Source organism: Cydia strobilella, chromosome 16 (assembly GCF_947568885.1).
Source record: "Cydia strobilella chromosome 16, ilCydStro3.1, whole genome shotgun sequence".
Taxonomy (NCBI): Eukaryota; Metazoa; Arthropoda; class Insecta; order Lepidoptera; family Tortricidae; genus Cydia; species Cydia strobilella.
The window spans coordinates 15670282-15690693 of NC_086056.1; the positions used below are offsets into that span (position 1 = coordinate 15670282).

General features: G+C 40.5%; 1 protein-coding gene across 1 annotated transcript; it reads right to left on the reverse strand.

Annotated features, from left to right (window-relative positions):
- Positions 1-378: 378 nt before the first annotated feature.
- LOC134748152 (ribosome quality control complex subunit NEMF homolog) lies at positions 379-19391 on the reverse strand. Its single transcript, XM_063682860.1, has 18 exons — positions 19238-19391; positions 18843-19014; positions 17823-18025; positions 17368-17504; positions 16231-16406; positions 15152-15346; positions 14399-14581; positions 11612-11805; positions 9698-9893; positions 8815-8993; positions 8206-8377; positions 7395-7536; positions 6307-6446; positions 5274-5343; positions 4453-4658; positions 2769-2927; positions 2177-2298; positions 379-1558 (listed from the first exon to the last, which is right to left on the reverse strand). The coding sequence occupies exons 1-18, from the start codon at positions 19291-19293 to the stop codon at positions 1360-1362; spliced, it is 2901 nt and encodes a 966-aa protein (XP_063538930.1). The 5' UTR covers positions 19294-19391; the 3' UTR covers positions 379-1359.
- Positions 19392-20412: the final 1021 nt, after the last annotated feature.

Consider the following 20412-nt stretch of genomic DNA (forward strand, 5'->3'; position numbering starts at 1 on the left):
CTCATATTATGCATGATCAATAGAGGCAGAGGTTTTCCATCTCCCATTGGACATTAGGCAATAGCAAGACAGAGATTTCGATGTTCGATGTTGACGGTAGGCTTTCTGTTGGGTTCCATTCCGCAGGCCAACACTAAGGGCTCACGGGCCGGAACGGGCGTTGGAGACCCTTGCCATTATTTATTTACTTTTATTTGTGTGATTCTTCGTTTCAATAATGTGCAGTATTATTAAAATAAAACAATTTTTTCAAACAACATTATATTTTAACTTATCAACAAAAACATCGATATCATCAGTATTTTATTATTGTATTGTAATCCATACATAAATAAGAACTATTGAATTGATATTGTAGAGACATATCAAACGTGTAAAAAGTGCTGTAGGAAAAACATATAATTGGATGATCATATCAATAACATAGTGAAAAATCTATTAAAATAGAGATAACGAGATTTACGTCAAATATCAAAATTGTTTATTTTTATACCACGTCGGTGGCAATCAAGCATACGGCCCGCCTGATGGATAGCAGTCACCGTAGCCTATGGACGCCTGTAACACCAGAGATATGTAATATCTCTGCGCGTGTTGCGCGTTGTTTATATCTACTATCTCACTCATCAATAGATCATTTGTCTTTAAGTTTTCTTCTGGGATACGTAAACCAGATTCGCTTCTCTATTAACGAAATTCTTAAAATTTGATTGTATTACCCTTTTTTGGTTTAATTTTTTCAATACGTATAATGTAGGATGAAATTATGGACATTGTAATTACAATAATTCAAAGAATAAAGTTCTGAGAACTGCTCCTCTTTATAAAGTTTTGGGAGTGTATTGGATAAGTTGGAGCTGATGAAATAAAAAACGCTAAATTTCGTTAAAACTGTGTTAGGTTAGGTATTGCTTATAAAAGTACCTACTAGAGATTGCTTATAAGAGTTACGTGATCGTTATTAACCGACTTCAATTTCATAGAAGAAGGAGGTTCTGTATTCGGTTGTGGCTATTTTTTTCCTACTTCTTGTGCTTATGTAACTGCGGCGCCAACAGTTTAAACTTGCCGGGGAAGTTTCTCACGACGTTCCCTCGGCGTGCAGGTCTTGTCGCGCGTGAACTACGACGGCGGTTTAGATCGCTTTGTAGACTCAAAATGTATGAATTAATTCAGAAGGTTTATGTCAAATGTGGTATTCAAATATACTTAGGTATACGAGAAAAGCCGAAAAACTGTAAGAGACTGTAGTTGGTTGATGGATTAAACACCGTAAACATTGCTTAAAACACTGATGACTGTTATAAAAGTACTAGGGCGACATAAGACTAAGAGTTCTGATCATAATAGCATCCTCCCTTATTTCTTATGCTTATGCAACTGCGGCGCCGACAGTTTGACCTTGCCGGGGAAGTTCCTCGCGACGTTTTCCTCCTTCACTGCCTTGAGCAGGTCTCGTTCTCGCGGGGTGCAGGTCTTGTCGCGCGTGAACACCACGACGGCGGTCTTGGCCGCTTTGCCCCGCTTGCTGTTACCTGGGGTTAGTTTCACTTTGAACCTGAAACGTTGAAATGTGTTAAACTTCATTTAGCTCTAGAATGAACATGGCGGAGGCTGTACTGTTCGCTGTCGGCTGGGTGTTCATTCTCGCACCCTGGACCCTAAATGGTCGCGCACTGTGCGGTTGAAGAGGACTCTCCTCCCGTAGACGCTCCGGCTGTGGAATTAGCTTTGCAGCGGTTTTTCCAAAGGACTGCAGTGTGGGGTTCTTAAAAAACGTGTACTTTTTTTTAAGGGTTTGCAACGCGTATGCCACACCCCTGGTCTATGCTTGAGACTGAGTGGCAAAAACCAGTGGTGGCTCTGTGGGCTGTAGATCTCCCGAACCCCCATAGCTCCGTCTTTGAAAATATTTTCAACAACTAAATCGACAATAAAATTCTATAAAATTATCAAACCTGCACAAAATGTTCATAATAAATCATTATTCGCCATCGAATCGCTTTGTCTCTCTATCACTCTTCCATATTAGTGTGACAGGGACAGTTGCATTTCGTTCGCTACGTAGCGTTAGCGATTGGCATGTTGGCTACGGGGCCAGTTGCAAAAATGCGGCTTGTAGAGAACAGCCGGACATACGAAAGCAGTGTTGCCCTGATATAGAATAACATCTTACTTGTAGTTGTGCAGAGCTGAGTAGGGCGCCACGACGGGCATGGCGAACAGCAGCTCGTCCTCGGATAGTGGAGAGCCGGTCAGCTGGTCCAATATCTCCACATCCGCGCCTTGTTGCTCCGGCTAAACATTTAACAAATGAGGTATTTTCTATAAAAAGGGACCTTATTGTCGATGGCGCTTACGCCATTATAAACGATGCTCCGATATAAATACAACGCCGCGTGACGCTGTGCGGCGTAAGCGCCATCGACAATAAGGTCCCTTTTCATAGAAAATGCCCCAAATATGTTAGGATCATACATTCCATTTTCAACCAAAAGATTTCTTACTGTCAGTTGTCAATAAGGTGCTATTTCCATATAGCTTCAATTTGAAATGAACCTTATCGACAATGCGGTACCTTTTGGTTGAAAACGTCACAATACAACGAAACACCGCGTTAAAGACTTATTTTGGACGGATTACGAAACCCGAAACTTCCGAGACAAAATTCGGGATATGTAAAAATGTTTTTACCAGTTTTTTGTTTCTGGGTATAGTTCAAATTTTGCTTGCAACATTATGTAGAAACAAAAAAAAACAAATCAAACCTCAGCATCCGCTTCAGGCTCCTCCGGCTCCTCGTCCTCCGCTTCCAAGATCTGCGGAGCGGGCTGGGGTATCTTCGGTCCCTTCGTCTTGCCGGGCTTGCCGCTCTTGGCTGCTGCCTTCTTTTGGCTTTTCTTCGTGTCTTTTAGGGTGTTTGCTGACTGTAGGAAAATAAAGTATATTAAATTCACGGAGAAGAGAATATAAAAAAATAATATATAAATTTTAAATTGTGATCGCGACGGTATCGAAAAGTACATTAAAAAACCGGCCAAGTGCGAGTCGGACTCGCGCAGGAAGGGTTCCGTACCATTACGAAAAAAAAGTATTGTATTTGTTTTATTCTGTTTTTAGTATTTCTTGTTATGGCGGCAACAGAAATACACCATCTGTGAAAATTTCAACTGTCTAGCTATCACGGTTCATGAGATACAGCCTGGTGACAGACAGACAAACGGACAGCGGAGTCTTAGTAATAGGGTCCCGTTTTTACCCTTTGGGTACGGAACCCTAAAAACGCTTTTAATTACATGTAGCAAAGAACACACCCAAATGACTTGATTTGACAAGTCGATACGACATTTGATTATTCTGCTCTGACGGTCAAGGAATTTGATTTTTGTGCCACTTTATGCCTATGCAAAGTTGATTGTTACTGTGACAAAGCACGAAGTGGCACAGAAATCAATCTACATACATACGCTACTATTGTAGCACCTGCAATAGAGTCTTTAAGACCAGGTTCGGCCTGGCCAGCCACATTCGAGCCCATAATAGGCGTAATCCATAATTGCTGAGGTCGCCGTCATCGAAACCGTTGAGGAGGACTATACATAGAGTATGATTACAATTAGTATTTTCGTAATAATTAACAATTTGTCAACCTCCTTCATATCAGATTCTTGACAATCGGTACAGAAACGCCTGACTTTCATTTTATTGTCACTCAACTAAATACCTAATATATTTTTAGGTTATTAAAAACATATTTTTAATTTTTAAATGTATTTTAAGCAAAGATAGATATAATTCCGTAATAGATGGATACAGTCTAAGGAAAAAACGTGCCTCGAAAATCACGAAAATTTGATTCTCGATCAGATTGCACCACTAGTTTTGGCCTACTCTATAGTATAGTATAGAGAGCGTTGACGGTTTCGTTTGTTATTTATAATTTTAACGCATATCAGTGAAAGAACATGGGTCAAAATCATATAAAAATAATTAATGCAAATAAAAAAATCATTTATCCATATTTAAATACATTTTAACGTATTTTTATAAATCTTCATTTTTAGTTTTAAAATATGTCGATAGATGGCAGTGAATTTACAGTGGTTACAAAATTTATTATGACAGTACCGCTCTATCTTATTATATCCTCTTCGATTTTAAGTAACAACACGTATCAAGTATTTATTTTTCTACGCGTCAACAGATTACCTAAATCTTGTAGTGTTCTTATAAAAACTCCCTGTCTTATGTTAAATTACGTCATTTTTGCGTCAACGGCATGAAATGTACGGGCCCTGGGTGCGTAGCCAACATGCCAATCAATTACGCTCCGTAGCGAATGAAACGCAACTGTTACTGTCGCACTAATATGGAAGAGTGGTAGAGAGACACAAAGCGTTTCGTTATCGTAGCGCAAGTCACCTTGGCTAGGCACCCTGGTTATCACTACACCTGCAGTATGCTCATCCTGAGCGCGCGATCCTCCTCATCCTGATCCTTGTATTTCTCCTTGATCTTCTTCAGTTTGCTGCGCTGCCCGCGCTTCATGCCCGGCTCCTTCTTTTCCTCCTTTTTATCTTCTTTCTTCTGCTGTTCTTTGTGTGTCTTCTTGCCGGTCTTCTTTGGTAGGGACGGGAATGAAAGTGGCTTGTCGTCGCCTAGTAAGAAACAATAATTTGGGTCTTTTTTGACAAAAGGTACATTATCGTTTTTCAATAATATCACATTATTGAAACGCAAGATACTTAAATTCACATATATCGTCTTTATTGTCAAATTACATTGTACGTTTTGCCTGAAAACGTTCACTAAGCGACATGCATGATATAGTTGTATTAATTTCACAATAACTTGTTGACTTTGGTGCGACTTTAGATTGAATGCATAAATAATTCACGTTTGATGTGTTTCAAACATAACAAGATAAGAATAATAAAACATTCTCGTGTTAGATATTTGTTCGTTAAGTATTTGTGGGTTCCCTTTCCGCTCTTCATCCACGATCAATAAACAGCTTCCTATTGGTAAATCTGTTAAAGTCCCTAGCATTACATAGATCAGCTATACGCGTGCTATATGATTGATCGAGTGGATTTGTAGCCCACCATAAATCATACTAAATTTACGGTGGGGAATAAAAAAATGTGAGCCTGTGACAAGGACAAACAATAACAGTGCTTTCTCTGCTACTCCTACTGAAAGATACATGAGATTATCCCGTTCGGTAACTTCCCCCACCCGTCATGACCGATCCAGTTATACTAGATACTCACTGTTGTTTGATACTTCTGATATGGTCCGTGTTTTCGACTGCATTATAACTTCTCCTGTTCCGTGATCGACCTGTGACAGGAAGAAAAATAATTTATTCTCCTAAGGCTCGAGCCAAAGAAATGTAAAATCCAAAATTTGCCACTGAAATTTCAACCTATAGTGTAGGAAACAGAGTTCAATTTGGCGTTGTTTGAAAACTGAACAAAACAAAGCAAAAACGACTGTTCCAATTGAATATGATTAAAATTTCATCGAACTGAAGAAGTACTATAGGTAGGAGGTCAAGCTAATACATGTGTCCTGAACTGACTGACTGACTCATCAACGCAGAGCCGAATCTACAAAAGCTAGAATGTTGAAATTACATTTACATTTATAATGTGTACATTTTGAGAAACTCAACCCCTAAGGGCCTAAGGGAGTCAAAAAGGGGATGAAAATTTGTATGGGCTATGGGCTTCAAGTTTTATTTTAAGATAGGAGCTTGAAATTTCGTAAATAGCTATTTTATTAAAACAGATGAAAGCTTATTACAGCGAAGTTGAAATTTTTTACCAGAGGCGAATTGAGTAGGGACCTGAACTTCGTAGGAAAACACATATAAGAAAGTAAGAAATAAAATCGTGCTTTTGTAAATTCATCCCCTCATAGGGTTAAAACGAGGTTCAAAGTGTGGATCGGGAAAAAAATCCACGCGAGCGAAGTCGTGGGCAACAGCTTGTTTAAATATAAATTTAAAATTTCATAGTGGTTTTTTGGCTGGGTAATATCGACCTCATAATAAAATTTTAATGGGTTTCTTCTCGTAAACCATAATTGGTTAGCTTTGAAGATTCATCTGACAAATAGCTTCTAACATCGACAAAAGAGTTAGTGCAAGATGGAGAACTATTTTTTACATACACGTTTTTATAAGTAGTGCTTAAATTTCAATAATATATTATTATATAAAATACGGATACTAACAGAACCGATTGATATTACCGAATGGTATTTCTAGTTTATTTCCATCATGCTTCCGTCTCAGTTTACCTTGATATGCGTGTCAGGGAAAGTTTCGTCATCGCTTTCGCTGTCCTCTTCTATGTCGTCTAAGGCGGGCTTATCGCTTGGCGGCTCTTTCTCACAGCTCTCCTCTTTCTCTTGCGATTTGTCGTCTTCATCTGATCCTTCTACAACACATATATTGTTCAACATAATCAATTGGTTCGATCAAATTTGATCACTATTACTTTGCCAATGAAAATATTTAAATGCTTCTGACACTGCGTTCCCTTGAAGACGGTTTCAAAGCTACTATCTTCGTAGTAGTTTTAAATCATATTCGGGATTAGGTAACTCTGTGTCCGTGTAACTGACTATGCTAATCCATACTAATACTGATTTAACCTACACACTTAAACCGTTATATGGGTTTAAATGAAATTTTGGTATGGAGAAAGTTTAAGGTTCGGGAAAGGACATGGAATAGTTTTTGCCGTTCATCATCATCATTCTACGAAGACGAAGTCGCCGGCAGAAGCTAGTAAAATATAAAGGTACTTTACCATCCTACCGACTGTGCCAGTAACACTGATACGAATTTTTTTTAACCCTTTAACGGGTCTCTAAATTGAACCCCATTGCTTTGAAATAAAGCTCAAAATCATTGTGAGATATATATTTTCTCTGCTTTAAAAATGCTTAACTTACTGATTTACTGAATTTTACCATCTGAGACTGCAATTTCCTCATCCACCTCGTCTATCGTCAGAGCCGTGGTGGTTTTCGACACGATAGATGCGGCGTCCGATACATTCTACAGACTGCGCCAGTAATCTAACCTAAAAGCTATCTTTATTGAATCTTACCATCTTCTGAGACTGCAACTTCCTCGTCCCCCTCGTCTATCGTCAAAGCCGTGGTGGCTTCCGACACGATAGATGCGGCGTCCGGTACATCCTACCGACTGCAATCTATATCCTTATTGAATCTTACCATCTTCTGAGACTGCAATCTCCTCATCCTCATCGTCTATCGTCAGAGTCGTGGTGGCTTCCGACACGCAAGATGCGGCACCCGATTCATCCTACCGACTGCGCCAGTAATCTAACCTAAAATATATCTTTATTGAATCTTACCATCTTCTGAGACTGCGATCTCCTCGTCCCCCTCGTCCATCGTCAAAGCCGTGGTGGCTTCTGACACGATAGATGAGACGTCGTCCTCAGGCACTGTCGATTTGCGCTCGCCCTTGTGCCGTTCAATACAACTGTCTTCTAACTGTATACGAAAAGTGGGTAATTAGAATTACTGCTAACGTAGTCGGAAAGGACTTTTAGGAAAGATAGTAGCGGACGGGTAGACGCAGCTCTCAAAAACTGGTTATAAGATCAGACGTTTGAGACAAAAAACTGGACAAGTGCGAGTCGGACTCTTCCACTGAGGGTTCCGTACTTTTTAGTATTTGTTGTTATAGCGGCAACAGAAATACATCATCTGAAAATTTCAACTGTCTAGCTATCACGGTTCATGAGATCTGGTGACAAACAGACGGACAGCGGAGTCTCAGTAATAGGGTCTCGTTTTTACCCTTTGGAACTCTAGAAAGGGACACAGGATTTACAGGGTATTTCAGGAAATTGGGAATATTGGGACGAGGGTCACCGTATGCCACCCGCCTAGGATTTAAGCCATCAAGATTGATGATTGAGAGGGATTGTAATTGTGATATAATGTAAAATTCAAACGCAATGTATATTGTTATATGAATAAATGACTATGACTATGACTATCAGTCGCAAATACTTAAAACGTCGCGGTCGAATCTTGCCTCTAGTACTGGAGGCTTTTATCAGTTTCTCTTTACTTAATACGTTAATTTTTAAATGATGTGACTGTCGGTGAAAAATTAATCTGCACACTTCCTAGGCTAGATATAAAGAACCTTACCCTGAACAGGAAGCTGAAGCCCAGCTGCAGGTGCTGCGGCAGCAGGTAGTTCTTCTTGCCGCGGATCATGAAGGAGCCGGTGGTGAGGTACTCGCCGGTGGGCGCCGACTTGGACACTTGGTGCGCGTGCACCCACCACGCGCTTGTCAGGACTTTCGCTTCCCACGCCACACTGTCAACAAGAACATGTTTTGGGGATCAAATAGGGACCTGACCTGACGCCTGGCTTTTGTGTTACACCCTTCAGGGCATCAGCTGACGGTCTTTCCACCGGCTGACATTTTTAAACTGACAAAGTTTCAATCAACATTTTTTACGTGTTTGGGTGGTTGCCGTTCGTCAACCCACCAACGGAGCGGCAGCCGACGTCCATGAGGGTTCATTACACATCGCCCATAGCCACTTTACCAGACTTACCAGTTATGGCCGGGGTTTCTTTTGGTGATGGAAATCTGTTCCTGTAACCTCGAAATCCGACTAGATAAATCCAGCCCATTACTAAAATCATTTTCGCTACATATGGATTCTACGTCGACACATCGTTAGCGCGATGCAGACATCACCTCTATCCGTACAGCGACATCTAGCGACCAATTGAGGTAACTATACCTGTAGGCTACAGCAGCCTGGCCCGCTTCGCCCAGTGTCTTCGGCGGCACGGGCCCGCCCGGGTTCTTGATGATGATGGAGGAGGCTCCGGACACGTCCGCGTGTACGTACACGTCCGCGGAGCGCATGTAGCGCTTCACGAGAAGCTCGTTCTGCTGTTGGTCGCGACCGCCGATCACCTGAACAATTGTTTATGTACAGATATTGCAGACAATAAAGTATTCTCCTACTGGTCAAATCAGTTTCTTTTTAGGGTTCCGTACCTCAAAAGGAAAAAAACGGAACCCTTATAGGGTCACTCCTGCATCTGTCTGTCTGTCTGTCCGTCTGTCACAGCCTATTTTCTCCGAAACTACTGGACCAATTAAGTTGAAATTTGGTACACATACGAAAGGTTGTGACCCAAAGACGGACATGTAACGTAAACAAATGAATTTTAAACATGGGGGCCACTTTTGGGAGGTAAATGAGAAAATTAAAAAATAAAGTTTTTAAGTGTTACACATCAATTATTCTCCGAGCTCCGAAACTATTTTGAAAAAAATATACAAAATAGCTCTTAACCTTATAGATCACAGGAAAACCTATTAGAAATGTGCAGTCAAGCGTGAGTCGGACTTAATTACTTAGTTTTTGATCCGACCCCTACGGATTATTTAAAGACATCTCACGTTGCACATAAAAAATAGGTACATTGTTAAAATTTGTGTAATGTACGGAACCCTTGGAACGCGAGTCCGACTCGCACTTGGCCGGTTTTTTGGAACTAATTTATATGAAACATGACACAATGACGTCACAGGGATTCAGATCGAAGGTCATTGGGGCATGGGATCCCCTTAGCTCAAATAGTTGAAGTCTTGTTTGGTCTTTGTCAACTCACCAAGTAGTTATCCGAGGATATGAACCAGAAGAACTTCTCAAACCAGTAGGTCCTCCTGGCTTTACTGATGGAGCTGATGGTCTGCGCTTCCTTCAAGGTCTGTTTGGTCTTCCGCTCGGCGCTCTTGAGGGCTTTGTCTGCTGACTCCAAGGTCTTTTGTTGCTTTTTTGCTGCGTTGCGTTTCATGTCGTAGTATCTGGTAAACACAGGTATTTCAAAGTTTATTTGTGATCAGGGGCGTAGCTAGAGGATATGGCGCCCGGGACAGTCACTAAATTTGTGCCCCCTGACGACTGACAAAAGTTTCCCTGCCTTTTGCCCCCCCCCCCCCCCTTGGATGGCGCCCGGGGCACTTGCCCCCTCTGCCCCCCCCCCCCCCCCTGGTTACGCCAGTTTGTGATGCTTGTAATTTAAACTTTCAAATTATTAAACAAGGTAGACAACTAGTGGCTTTGTGACCAAGAACCACCATAGCTCCGTCAGCCATTAAAAAAAAACTGAATTTACCAAATGAGTCCATATGATATTAAATTTTTAATAAGCTTATTTATACGAGATTAAAGGAATTGCCACACTGGATGCGTTCTGCGGGCAGCGATCAGGTCAAACTTCAACTTCAAAGGCTGTCAATGTTGTTCATACATAATGCGGGTTTGAACTGACCGCTGACCGCAGAACGCATCCAGTGTGGAAAATCCTTAAGGGTCGCAAGAAACTAAATTGTATTGTATGGGGAAAAATTGAATTATCAATTGTAGTTCACGCAACTGGCTCTAAGTCTTGTTTAAGCAAACAATAATTATAGAAACTTGCTAAAAAAAAACACGAAAATCGATTGAGAATTGCTACCTGTAATTTTTACCCCCTACTCTTACACACTATACTTACTTTCTAGCGTTAGCAAAAGCTGTCAAAGACAGGTCGATGTCGACACACATAGGCGGCACCTCATCCTCATACGGGTCAGAGAGGGACAGCGTTGTGGTTCGTGTTGAGATGTGTTTGATGACTTACTTCCTAGCATTAGCGAAGGCAGTCAAAGACAGGTCGATGTCGACACACATAGGCGGCACCTCATCCTCATACGGGTCAGAGAGGGATAGCGTTATGTGGTTCGTGTTGAGATGTGTTTGATGACTTACTTCCTAGCATTAGCGAAGGCAGTCAAAGACAGGTCGATGTCGACACACATAGGCGGCACCTCATCCTCATAAGGGTCAGAGAGGGACAGCGTTATGTGGTTCGTGTTGAGATGTGTTTGATGACTTACTTCCTAGCATTAGCGAAGGCAGTCAAAGACAGGTCGATGTCGACACACATAGGCGGCACCTCATCCTCATACGGGTCAGAGAGGGATAGCGTTATGTGGTTCGTGTTGAGATGTGTTTGATGACTTACTTCCTAGCATTAGCGAAGGCAGTCAAAGACAGGTCGATGTCGACACACATAGGCGGCACCTCATCCTCATAAGGGTCAGAGAGGGACAGCGTTATGTGGTTCGTGTTGAGATGTGTTTGATGACTTACTTCCTAGCATTAGCGAAGGCAGTCAAAGACAGGTCGATGTCGACACACATAGGCGGCACCTCATCCTCATACGGGTCAGAGAGGGACAGCGTTATGTGGTTCGTGTTGAGATGTGTTTGATGACTTACTTCCTAGCATTAGCGAAGGCAGTCAAAGACAGGTCGATGTCGACACACATAGGCGGCACCTCATCCTCATACGGGTCAGAGAGGGATAGCGTTATGTGGTTCGTGTTGAGATGTGTTTGATGACTTACTTCCTAGCATTAGCGAAGGCAGTCAAAGACAGGTCGATGTCGACACACATAGGCGGCACCTCATCCTCATAAGGGTCAGAGAGGGACAGAGATGTGGTTCGTGTTGAGATGTGTTTGATAATGATAACTTACTTCCTAGCATTAGCGAAGGCAGTCAAAGACAGGTCGATGTCGACACACATAGGCGGCACCTCATCCTCATACGGGTCAGAGAGGGATAGCGTTATGTGGTTGGTGTTGAGCTTCAAATGTTTTATGCAGGAGGCGATCGGGTCGTCGTTTTCTTGGGCCGTCTTTACGAGAAGCGTTATGTCGTCCCAGGACATCTGTACGAAAATTATTATAACTATTTTTATAACCATATACTAATTATACTATACTTAACGGAAAAGTTATCCACCAATGCAAAAAACCGTCCAAGTGCGAGTCGGACTCGCGCACTAAGGGTTCCGTACCATTACGCAAAAAACGGCAAAAAAAATCACGTTTGTTGTATGGAACCCCCACTTAAATATTTATTTTATTCTGTTTTTAGTATTTGTTGTTATAGCGGCAACAGAAATACATCATCTGTGAAAATTTATTTCAACTGTCTAGCTATCACGGTTCATGATATACAGCCTGATGACAGACGGACAGACAGACAGCGGAGTCTTAGTAATAGGGTCTCGTTTTTACCCTTTGAGTACGGAACCCTAAAAATTAGTAACTGACAGAGAAAAGTAAATAAATGAATACATATGATATTTATACACAGCAAAGCGCTGGTGGCCTAGCGGTAAGAGCGTTTTCAATCCGGAGGTCGCGGGTTCAAACCCCGGCTCGTACCAATGAGTTTTTCGGAACTTATGTACGAAATATCATTGAATATTTACCAGTTGCTTCTCGGTGAAGGAAAACATCGTGAGGAAACCGGACTAATCCCAATAAGGCCTAGTTTCCCCTCTGGGTTAGAAGGTCAGATAGCAGTCGCTTTCGTAAAAACTAGTGCCCATGTCAATTCTTGGGATTAGTTGTCAAGCGGACCCCGGGCTCCCATGAACCGTGGCAAAATGCCGGGATAACGCGAGGAAGAAGAATAATACACGAAATTACTAATTAAATGATTTGATTGTGCTATTGGCACCGCACCCCTTCAGGTGGTTCATGGTGCCTTTACGAGTAAATGTGAATCCGTTGGCATAGACGAAGTTACTATTTTGAACTTATTAATCTTATTATAGATGGTAGGTTGAGGTTTTTTTTGTATCCACAACTAACCTGATTGGCAATGGCTGCTTGTATAGCGAGTCTCGCTTGCTCCACAAGCAGCTCGTTCCTTCAAAATAACTTCAGCAGCTTGTCGGTCAGTTACTTGCCGTTCTTCCAAATCGTTCACTCGCTTCTCGTGGTCTTGCTGTCTCTCTCACTAGTATATCTGTCTCACCTGGTTGGCGATGGCAGCTTGTATAGCGAGTCTCGCTTGTTCCACAAGTGGCTCGTTCCTTGAAACAAGTTCAGCAGCTTGTCGGTCAGTTACTTGCAGTTCTTCCAACTCGTTCACTCGCTTCTCGTGGTCTTGCTGTCTCTCTCACTACTATATCTAATTCACCTGGTTGGCGATGGCACCTTGTATACGGAGCCTCGCTTGCTCTACAAGTGGCTCGTTCCTTCAAAATAACTTCAGCAGCTTGTCGGTCAGTTACTTGCCGTTCTCCCAACTCGTTCACTCGCTTCTCGTGGTCTTGCTGTCTCTCTCACTTGTATATCTGTCTCACCTGGTTGGCGATGGCAGCTTGTATAGCGAGTCTCGCTTGTTCCACAAGTGGCTCGTTCCTTGAAACAAGTTCAGCAGCTTGTCGGTCAGTTACTTGCAGTTCTTCCAACTCGTTCACTCGCTTCTCGTGGTCTTGCTGTCTCTCTCACTACTATATCTAACGCACCTGGTTGGCGATGGCACCTTGTATAGGGAGCCTCGCTTGCTCCACAAGCGGCTCGTTTCTTGATATAACTTCAGCAGCTTGTCGGTCAGTTACTTGCAGTTCTTCCAACTCGTTCACTCGCTTCTCGTGGTCTTTGCTGTCTCTCTCACTAGTATATATCTATCTCACCTGGTTGGCGATGGCTGCTTGTATAGCGAGTCTCGCTTGTTCCACAAGCGGCTCGTTCCTTGATATAAGTTCAGCAGCTTGCCGGTCAGTTACTTGCAGGTCTTCCAACTCGTTCACTCGCTTCTCGTGGTCTTGCTGTCTCTCTCACTAGTATATCTGTCTCACCTGGTTGGCGATGGCAGCTTGTATAGCGAGTCTCGCTTGTTCCACAAGTGGCTCGTTCCTTGAAACAAGTTCAGCAGCTTGTCGGTCAGTTACTTGCAGTTCTTCCAACTCGTTCACTCGCTTCTCGTGGTCTTGCTGTCTCTCTCACTACTATATCTAATTCACCTGGTTGGCGATGGCACCTTGTATACGGAGCCTCGCTTGCTCTACAAGTGGCTCGTTCCTTCAAAATAACTTCAGCAGCTTGTCGGTCAGTTACTTGCCGTTCTCCCAACTCGTTCACTCGCTTCTCGTGGTCTTGCTGTCTCTCTCACTTGTATATCTGTCTCACCTGGTTGGCGATGGCAGCTTGTATAGCGAGTCTCGCTTGTTCCACAAGTGGCTCGTTCCTTGAAACAAGTTCAGCAGCTTGTCGGTCAGTTACTTGCAGTTCTTCCAACTCGTTCACTCGCTTCTCGTGGTCTTGCTGTCTCTCTCACTACTATATCTAACGCACCTGGTTGGCGATGGCACCTTGTATAGGGAGCCTCGCTTGCTCCACAAGCGGCTCGTTTCTTGATATAACTTCAGCAGCTTGTCGGTCAGTTACTTGCAGTTCTTCCAACTCGTTCACTCGCTTCTCGTGGTCTTTGCTGTCTCTCTCACTAGTATATATCTATCTCACCTGGTTGGCGATGGCTGCTTGTATAGCGAGTCTCGCTTGTTCCACAAGCGGCTCGTTCCTTGATATAAGTTCAGCAGCTTGCCGGTCAGTTACTTGCAGGTCTTCCAACTCGTTCACTCGCTTTTCGTGGTCTTTGCGGACGTTTTGAAGCTTCTTCATGGCTTCTCGCTCTACTTGGATTGTCTGGAAGGAGATGGATATATTATTGAGACATCTAAATTTATTTGTTGCATTTTAGTTTGTAGTATAATTAAATGACAATATGCAGTGATAAAGAATACTCTGTCGCTTGTCAAATCGGTGCAGAGATAGCTTAAAGTGACTACTAAGTTTTAAATACTAATAAACGTATTTCTAAGTCGATATTCTGTCCAACAACGAAAATAACTAATCCTCAGCCCTATCAAAAGTATCGTACATCGGGTCAAACTCCGCATTTGTTAATAAAAAACCGGCCAACTGCGAGTCGGACTCGCGCACGAAGGTTTCCGTACCATTACGCAAAAAACGGCAAAAAAACACGTTTGTTGTATGGGAACCCCACTTAAATATTTATTTTATTCTGTTTTTGGTATTTGTTATAGCGGCAACAGAAATACATCATCTGTGAAAATTTCAACTGTCTAGCTATCACGGTTCATGAGATACAGCCTGGTGACAGACGGACGGACAGCGGAGTCTTAGTAATAGGGTCCCGTTTTTACCCTTTAGGTTTACTTTACTTTATTTGCTATACGGGAAGGGAGTATTTACTTTTAAGTCAATCTTCTGTCCCTCCAAAGCCGAGCAGAACTCGTCCACGGCTCTGTCAAAGGTGTCATACTCTGCATAGGGCTGCGCTCTGTGCTGCGCGTATAACATCGGGTGGAACTCCACGTTGGTGAGGAGAAAGGCATCCTCGCCAGGCTGGGGCTGGGGACGTTCCTCTTTCTTCTGGGTGATGAAACCCTGGTACAAAAAAGATAAATATCATAATCAGTATAACTTTTGTCCTTGCGGACTTTAGAGATTGCAGCTGTTACTGTTAGATCGAGCAGAGCGGGTGTGACAGATATACTTGGAATATTAACCAGCAGTAAACGTGTTTGGGCTGATATGCGATAAAAGTAGGAAATGCCCTTTGTTTTAATTTATAGCCCTTTCCCACCCCTTTCCCCCCTTCCCTTGTCGTGAAAAAGCTTTTATCGCAAAGCGCATAAGAGACGATTACGATATGTGCCATTCTCAAGTAAAACGGTACTTATTGTCGGTTGTCAACAAAGATAGATATAACTCCGTAATAGATGGATACAGTCTAAGGAAAAAACGTGCTTCGAAAATCACGAAAATTTGATTCTCGATCAGATGGCGCCACTAGCTTTGGCCTACTCTCGTATAGAGGGTGTTGACGGTTTCGTTTGTTATTTATAATTTTAACGCATATCAGTTAAAGAACATGGGTCAAAATCATATAAAAATAATTAATGCAAATAAAAAAATCATTTTTCCATATTTAAATACATTTTAACGTACTTTTATAAATCTTCATTTTTAGTTTTAAAGTATGTCGATAGGTGGCAGTGAATTTACAGTGGTTACAAAATTAACTATGACAGTACCGCTCTATCTTATTATATCCTCTTTTGTTGTCACTAAGGCGCTAATTCCATATGGCTTCAATTTGAAATCCACCTTATCGATAACCGACAATGTGGTACCTTTTTGGTAGAAAGTCACACATTCATAATCATAATCATAATATATTTATTGTGACTATAGGTATATAGGTATAAAAAAAAGGTGTTATATTAGGCAAATTTTAGGCTTAGGTACCACAAGCAAAATAGGGTTACCTTTGCCACTTCCCGCCTGGCTGTCTCCATCAACGCCTCTGCCTTCTTCACGGCTTCTAGCAGCTTGTCCAAATCCCGTTCTACAAAGAAACCCTTGCCAGGTTCCGTGCTGATCTTCATGTTGCCCGTCAGGCCAGACTCCAGGAGAACATGGTCTATAATTGCTGGACCATATTCTGTGGTAATAAAATATAGATAGAATGAGACAATTAAATTAAATTAAATTTTAATATGATATTATATATACGGATATACGGTATTATATATAATATGATATTATATATAATATGATATACGGAATATAAATTTCCATAATGTATTAGTAGCTTATTACTAAAATGTTTAACCTATGTTAGTGATACTATTAACTATGTTATATGACTTATGTAACTTATTCTATCACACGCATGTAGGCTATTCCAATATTGCCAGAAAGCGCCATCTATCCTGTCTGCGACTGTGGCTAGGATGCTGTTGGTAATAATAATCCTCTCACTTTCTTTAGTTCTGTTATTTTAATGCTGTAAGTTTTAATGATAAGAGGCAGTCATTATGTGATTTAATTCTTGGAAATACCACAACCAAAGAAAGTGTTTAATACAAAAAAAGTAAGGCAGATAATTTCTGATGTAATTTACCATTGGTTTCGAATTTACTTCATTTATAATATCTTTTTTTGCACTATATAAACGGTGACAAATTTTTTTGGATGCACAGCGTGGTCCGGCGCTGCCACTTAAATATCGAACAGGGCGGACACGCCATACATCAAAAATCATTTGCGTTTCTATGTCTAAACGGCACGTATGTACACGCGTAATGCGTAATGGAGTGAGTAATTTGCTTAAAAACCGAACTGAGCATTCGCCAAAAGCTCGTTAATCTGGTGTCACAGGGCGAGGTAATTCGATTTGAGGCGGGGCGGTGCGTGGCCGTTCTGTATGATAATACTAACTTATTCTGTGGTAATTACTAAATAGATAGAAGGTTCATTTGACGTGTTTGATGTGAATCCATCGTGCATGCTATTAACTGACAATTCGTCAAATTGTAATATTTGTAATGATCCACCAATTTTGTGACTAAGGTCAGTTAAGAATGTTAATAAGTTTGCACCCTATTACATTACTTACTTACCTAGGTTAGGGTTGAGTATTTTCTTGAGATTGTCCCCTGGTTTGCTGTTGGCCAGTATTTTCTTCAAGCCCTCTGCGTCTGGAGGATCAAAGTTAGACTTTGCTCTATCTAGGGGATATTTTTCTTTTACTGCAAATCTGTAAAACAAACAAACAAAATTAATAACTAACTTTTGACAAAGTTATTCACTAGTCACTACAACTTATTAAAACAATTATCCTTGAAATTAATAGTAGTATATGGTAGCATTAAAGAGTAAATTTATATAATACCTACAAATACACAGGACTAACTGGGCAATATGTTTGACTCAAAAAAATATTTCTAAGCAAATTTTTTTTTTTGGTTATTTATACTTGAATTTACATCATTGTTTTGAAGTAACACAAGCAATATGAAGTGATAGAGCTAACATAAAACATTTAGCTAAATTACTTAAATAATGTTCTACTAACCTAACTTTATCCCCTTCCACATGAGGCCGCAGCACATTGAGTATCGTCCACTCATAGTCCGTCAGCACTATATTTCCCCTATCATACAATTCCAGTATGACATGATAGGCTGCTTCTCCGCTCCCAAACTGTAGGTCTATGATACGGTCTATACCCAGCTGGGTGAGCTTCTCTAGGCGCTTATTCTTCAGATGTTTGCGGAGCTGGAAAATAATAGTTAGTAATAGTTATTACTGGAGATACAAATCTATACTAAAAAACAGGCCAAGTGCGAGTCGAACTCGTGCTCCGAGGGTTCCGTACTTTTTAGTATTTGTTGTTATAGCGGCAACAGAAATACATCATCTGTGAAAATTTCAACTGTCTAGCTATCACGATTCATGAGATACAGCCTGGTGACAGACGGACAGCGGAGTCTTAGTAATAGGGTCCCGTTTTTACCCTTTGGGTATGGAACCCTAAAAACGACCAACAATATTAAGCGTAAAGGTAACTTTATTGCTTATTACTGAGTCACTTTAATAATCTCCTTTGTATATTTAACTTAAACAAATCATTGGAAAGAAAGATAAGTTCAGTAGTTATATTATAGATATGGGAGTTTTTGTTATGTAAAGATATCTTTTAATAAGCTTTTTCCGTAAAGATGAAGAGGTAAATATAAGGTACCTACACAATAAGGCCAGGTTATTTGTTTTCATCATGTTTTCAAATTTATCTCTAAAAGCTCCTGGGTATTGCTGCACCACATGTCATGTTTAATCGTCTTTAAAAAAACATTTCATCCCATTTCAATCAAAAGGTACCACATTGTCGCTTACCATAACGACGAAAATTGCTTTTATCTTTATACGAAAGACCTGCCAGAGCGTCCTTATGACAAGCGACAATATGGTACCTTTTGCTTGAAAACACATATTATTGGTAAATTTAGGAGTTTTATTTCTCCACTACCTTTACATTATTAAAAAGTACATTGTATTTTAATTGTATGTGCAGTCCTAAAATAAAATCACTAACCTTCATAGTAAACCCCGAAGGTGCTACATTCTTTGGCCATTCAAACTGAGTTGTGTGGAACCTGTTTGCCGACTCCAGTAACAGCACAGCCTTCTCCTCGGAGCGCTGCAGGCGGATCAGGTACGACTTGTTGTCTATGTCGTACACCTGATTTACTCGCATGCCCACCAGCCTTGCCAAAAAAACGTAGTCAACAACAAATTCAAACATAAGTTTTCAAAGCAATATAATGCATAAAAATAACTGTTATACGAAGAAAAAGTAGCCTGAAAAGTGTTTATATTATAACTACTGTATAATACTTAAGATAACAGTTAAGTATTTCATTAAAATTGCAGCAGAGTAATGTTTTATTGATAAGGTATTTTTTTTTTGTAAAGACGAAGATAACTTACTTTTGTAGTTCGGTGACCATGCATATTATATCGTAGGTATTAAAACGAGTCTTCATTTTGAAGACAAATTATTTTCTATATCAATTATTTAACAAAATCTACGTTTTTTGCTAAATAAATTTTCAGCACAACACGTACACCGTCAACGCATAACTTGTCAGCTGTCACTTGTCGACTGACGTTTTTAAGTTGTTAACTAATTATAGTTGGTCAAGCAAATCTTGTCAGTAAATAAGGACAAAGAAAACTATACTCATCCTTTTCTATTGGGTGCTAGTACTAGTGTAAGACAAAGATAGTATGATTCTCTCAGTCTATGTTTAAAATGAGACATAGACCTGTACCGCTGGCTATATTTTGACCCCTAGGTTATAAAAATATTAAAGTCAATTCTGTTTTCGCTTATGAATACTTTGTTAAGATGTAAATCTTACATTTTGTTTTGTGTCATATATATAATTTGCTTTTCTAGTAATTTGTTATTTTGTGGTAATTATTTTTTATTTTGAATTATTTTGGAGAAAAAAATATTCGAGAGAAAACATGTAACTGTGTTGCATTTAGGATAGTGTTTTTAGTGTGAAAACATAGTTTGTGTCAATTACGTCCACTGCAATCTGATACTATGTCATAATATTCTAAATGACACAAAAAAAAATTAGAGTTAAAAAAAAATACTTAGGTCGAATTTCATCGTTTAAATAGGTCCATTAAATGATTTTGTGTCTTATTAAGGCATAGCTTCATAAGATATTTGATGATTTTTATGTAACAGGCTGTCACCGTTACAAAAAAATATTAAAGATATTAGAGTTTACATCTTATTAATTTGAAATGCGGGATAAATAAGATGTATGAATTTGTGTCACTTGCATCCACTGCTTAAACAAATATTACAAAAATATTATTTGCGTTCGAACGAAGCTAGCGGGCGGTCTGAATGGGCAACGGAGGCCGTGCAGGGTGGGGCCGCGGCGTGACCTTGCCGTACGCAACGCATGTTTACTTCGCCTGTGCGCCAAATTAACGCAACTTATTCAAAGAAGTTACGCAAACAACACAACAACAAGCAACAAGCAAGCAAAGAATGCGTCGAATTATCTTTTTACCTATTTAAAACTTATAGATATTGTACAATGTCACCATTATGCAAAAGAACTGTAAGTACATGTTTG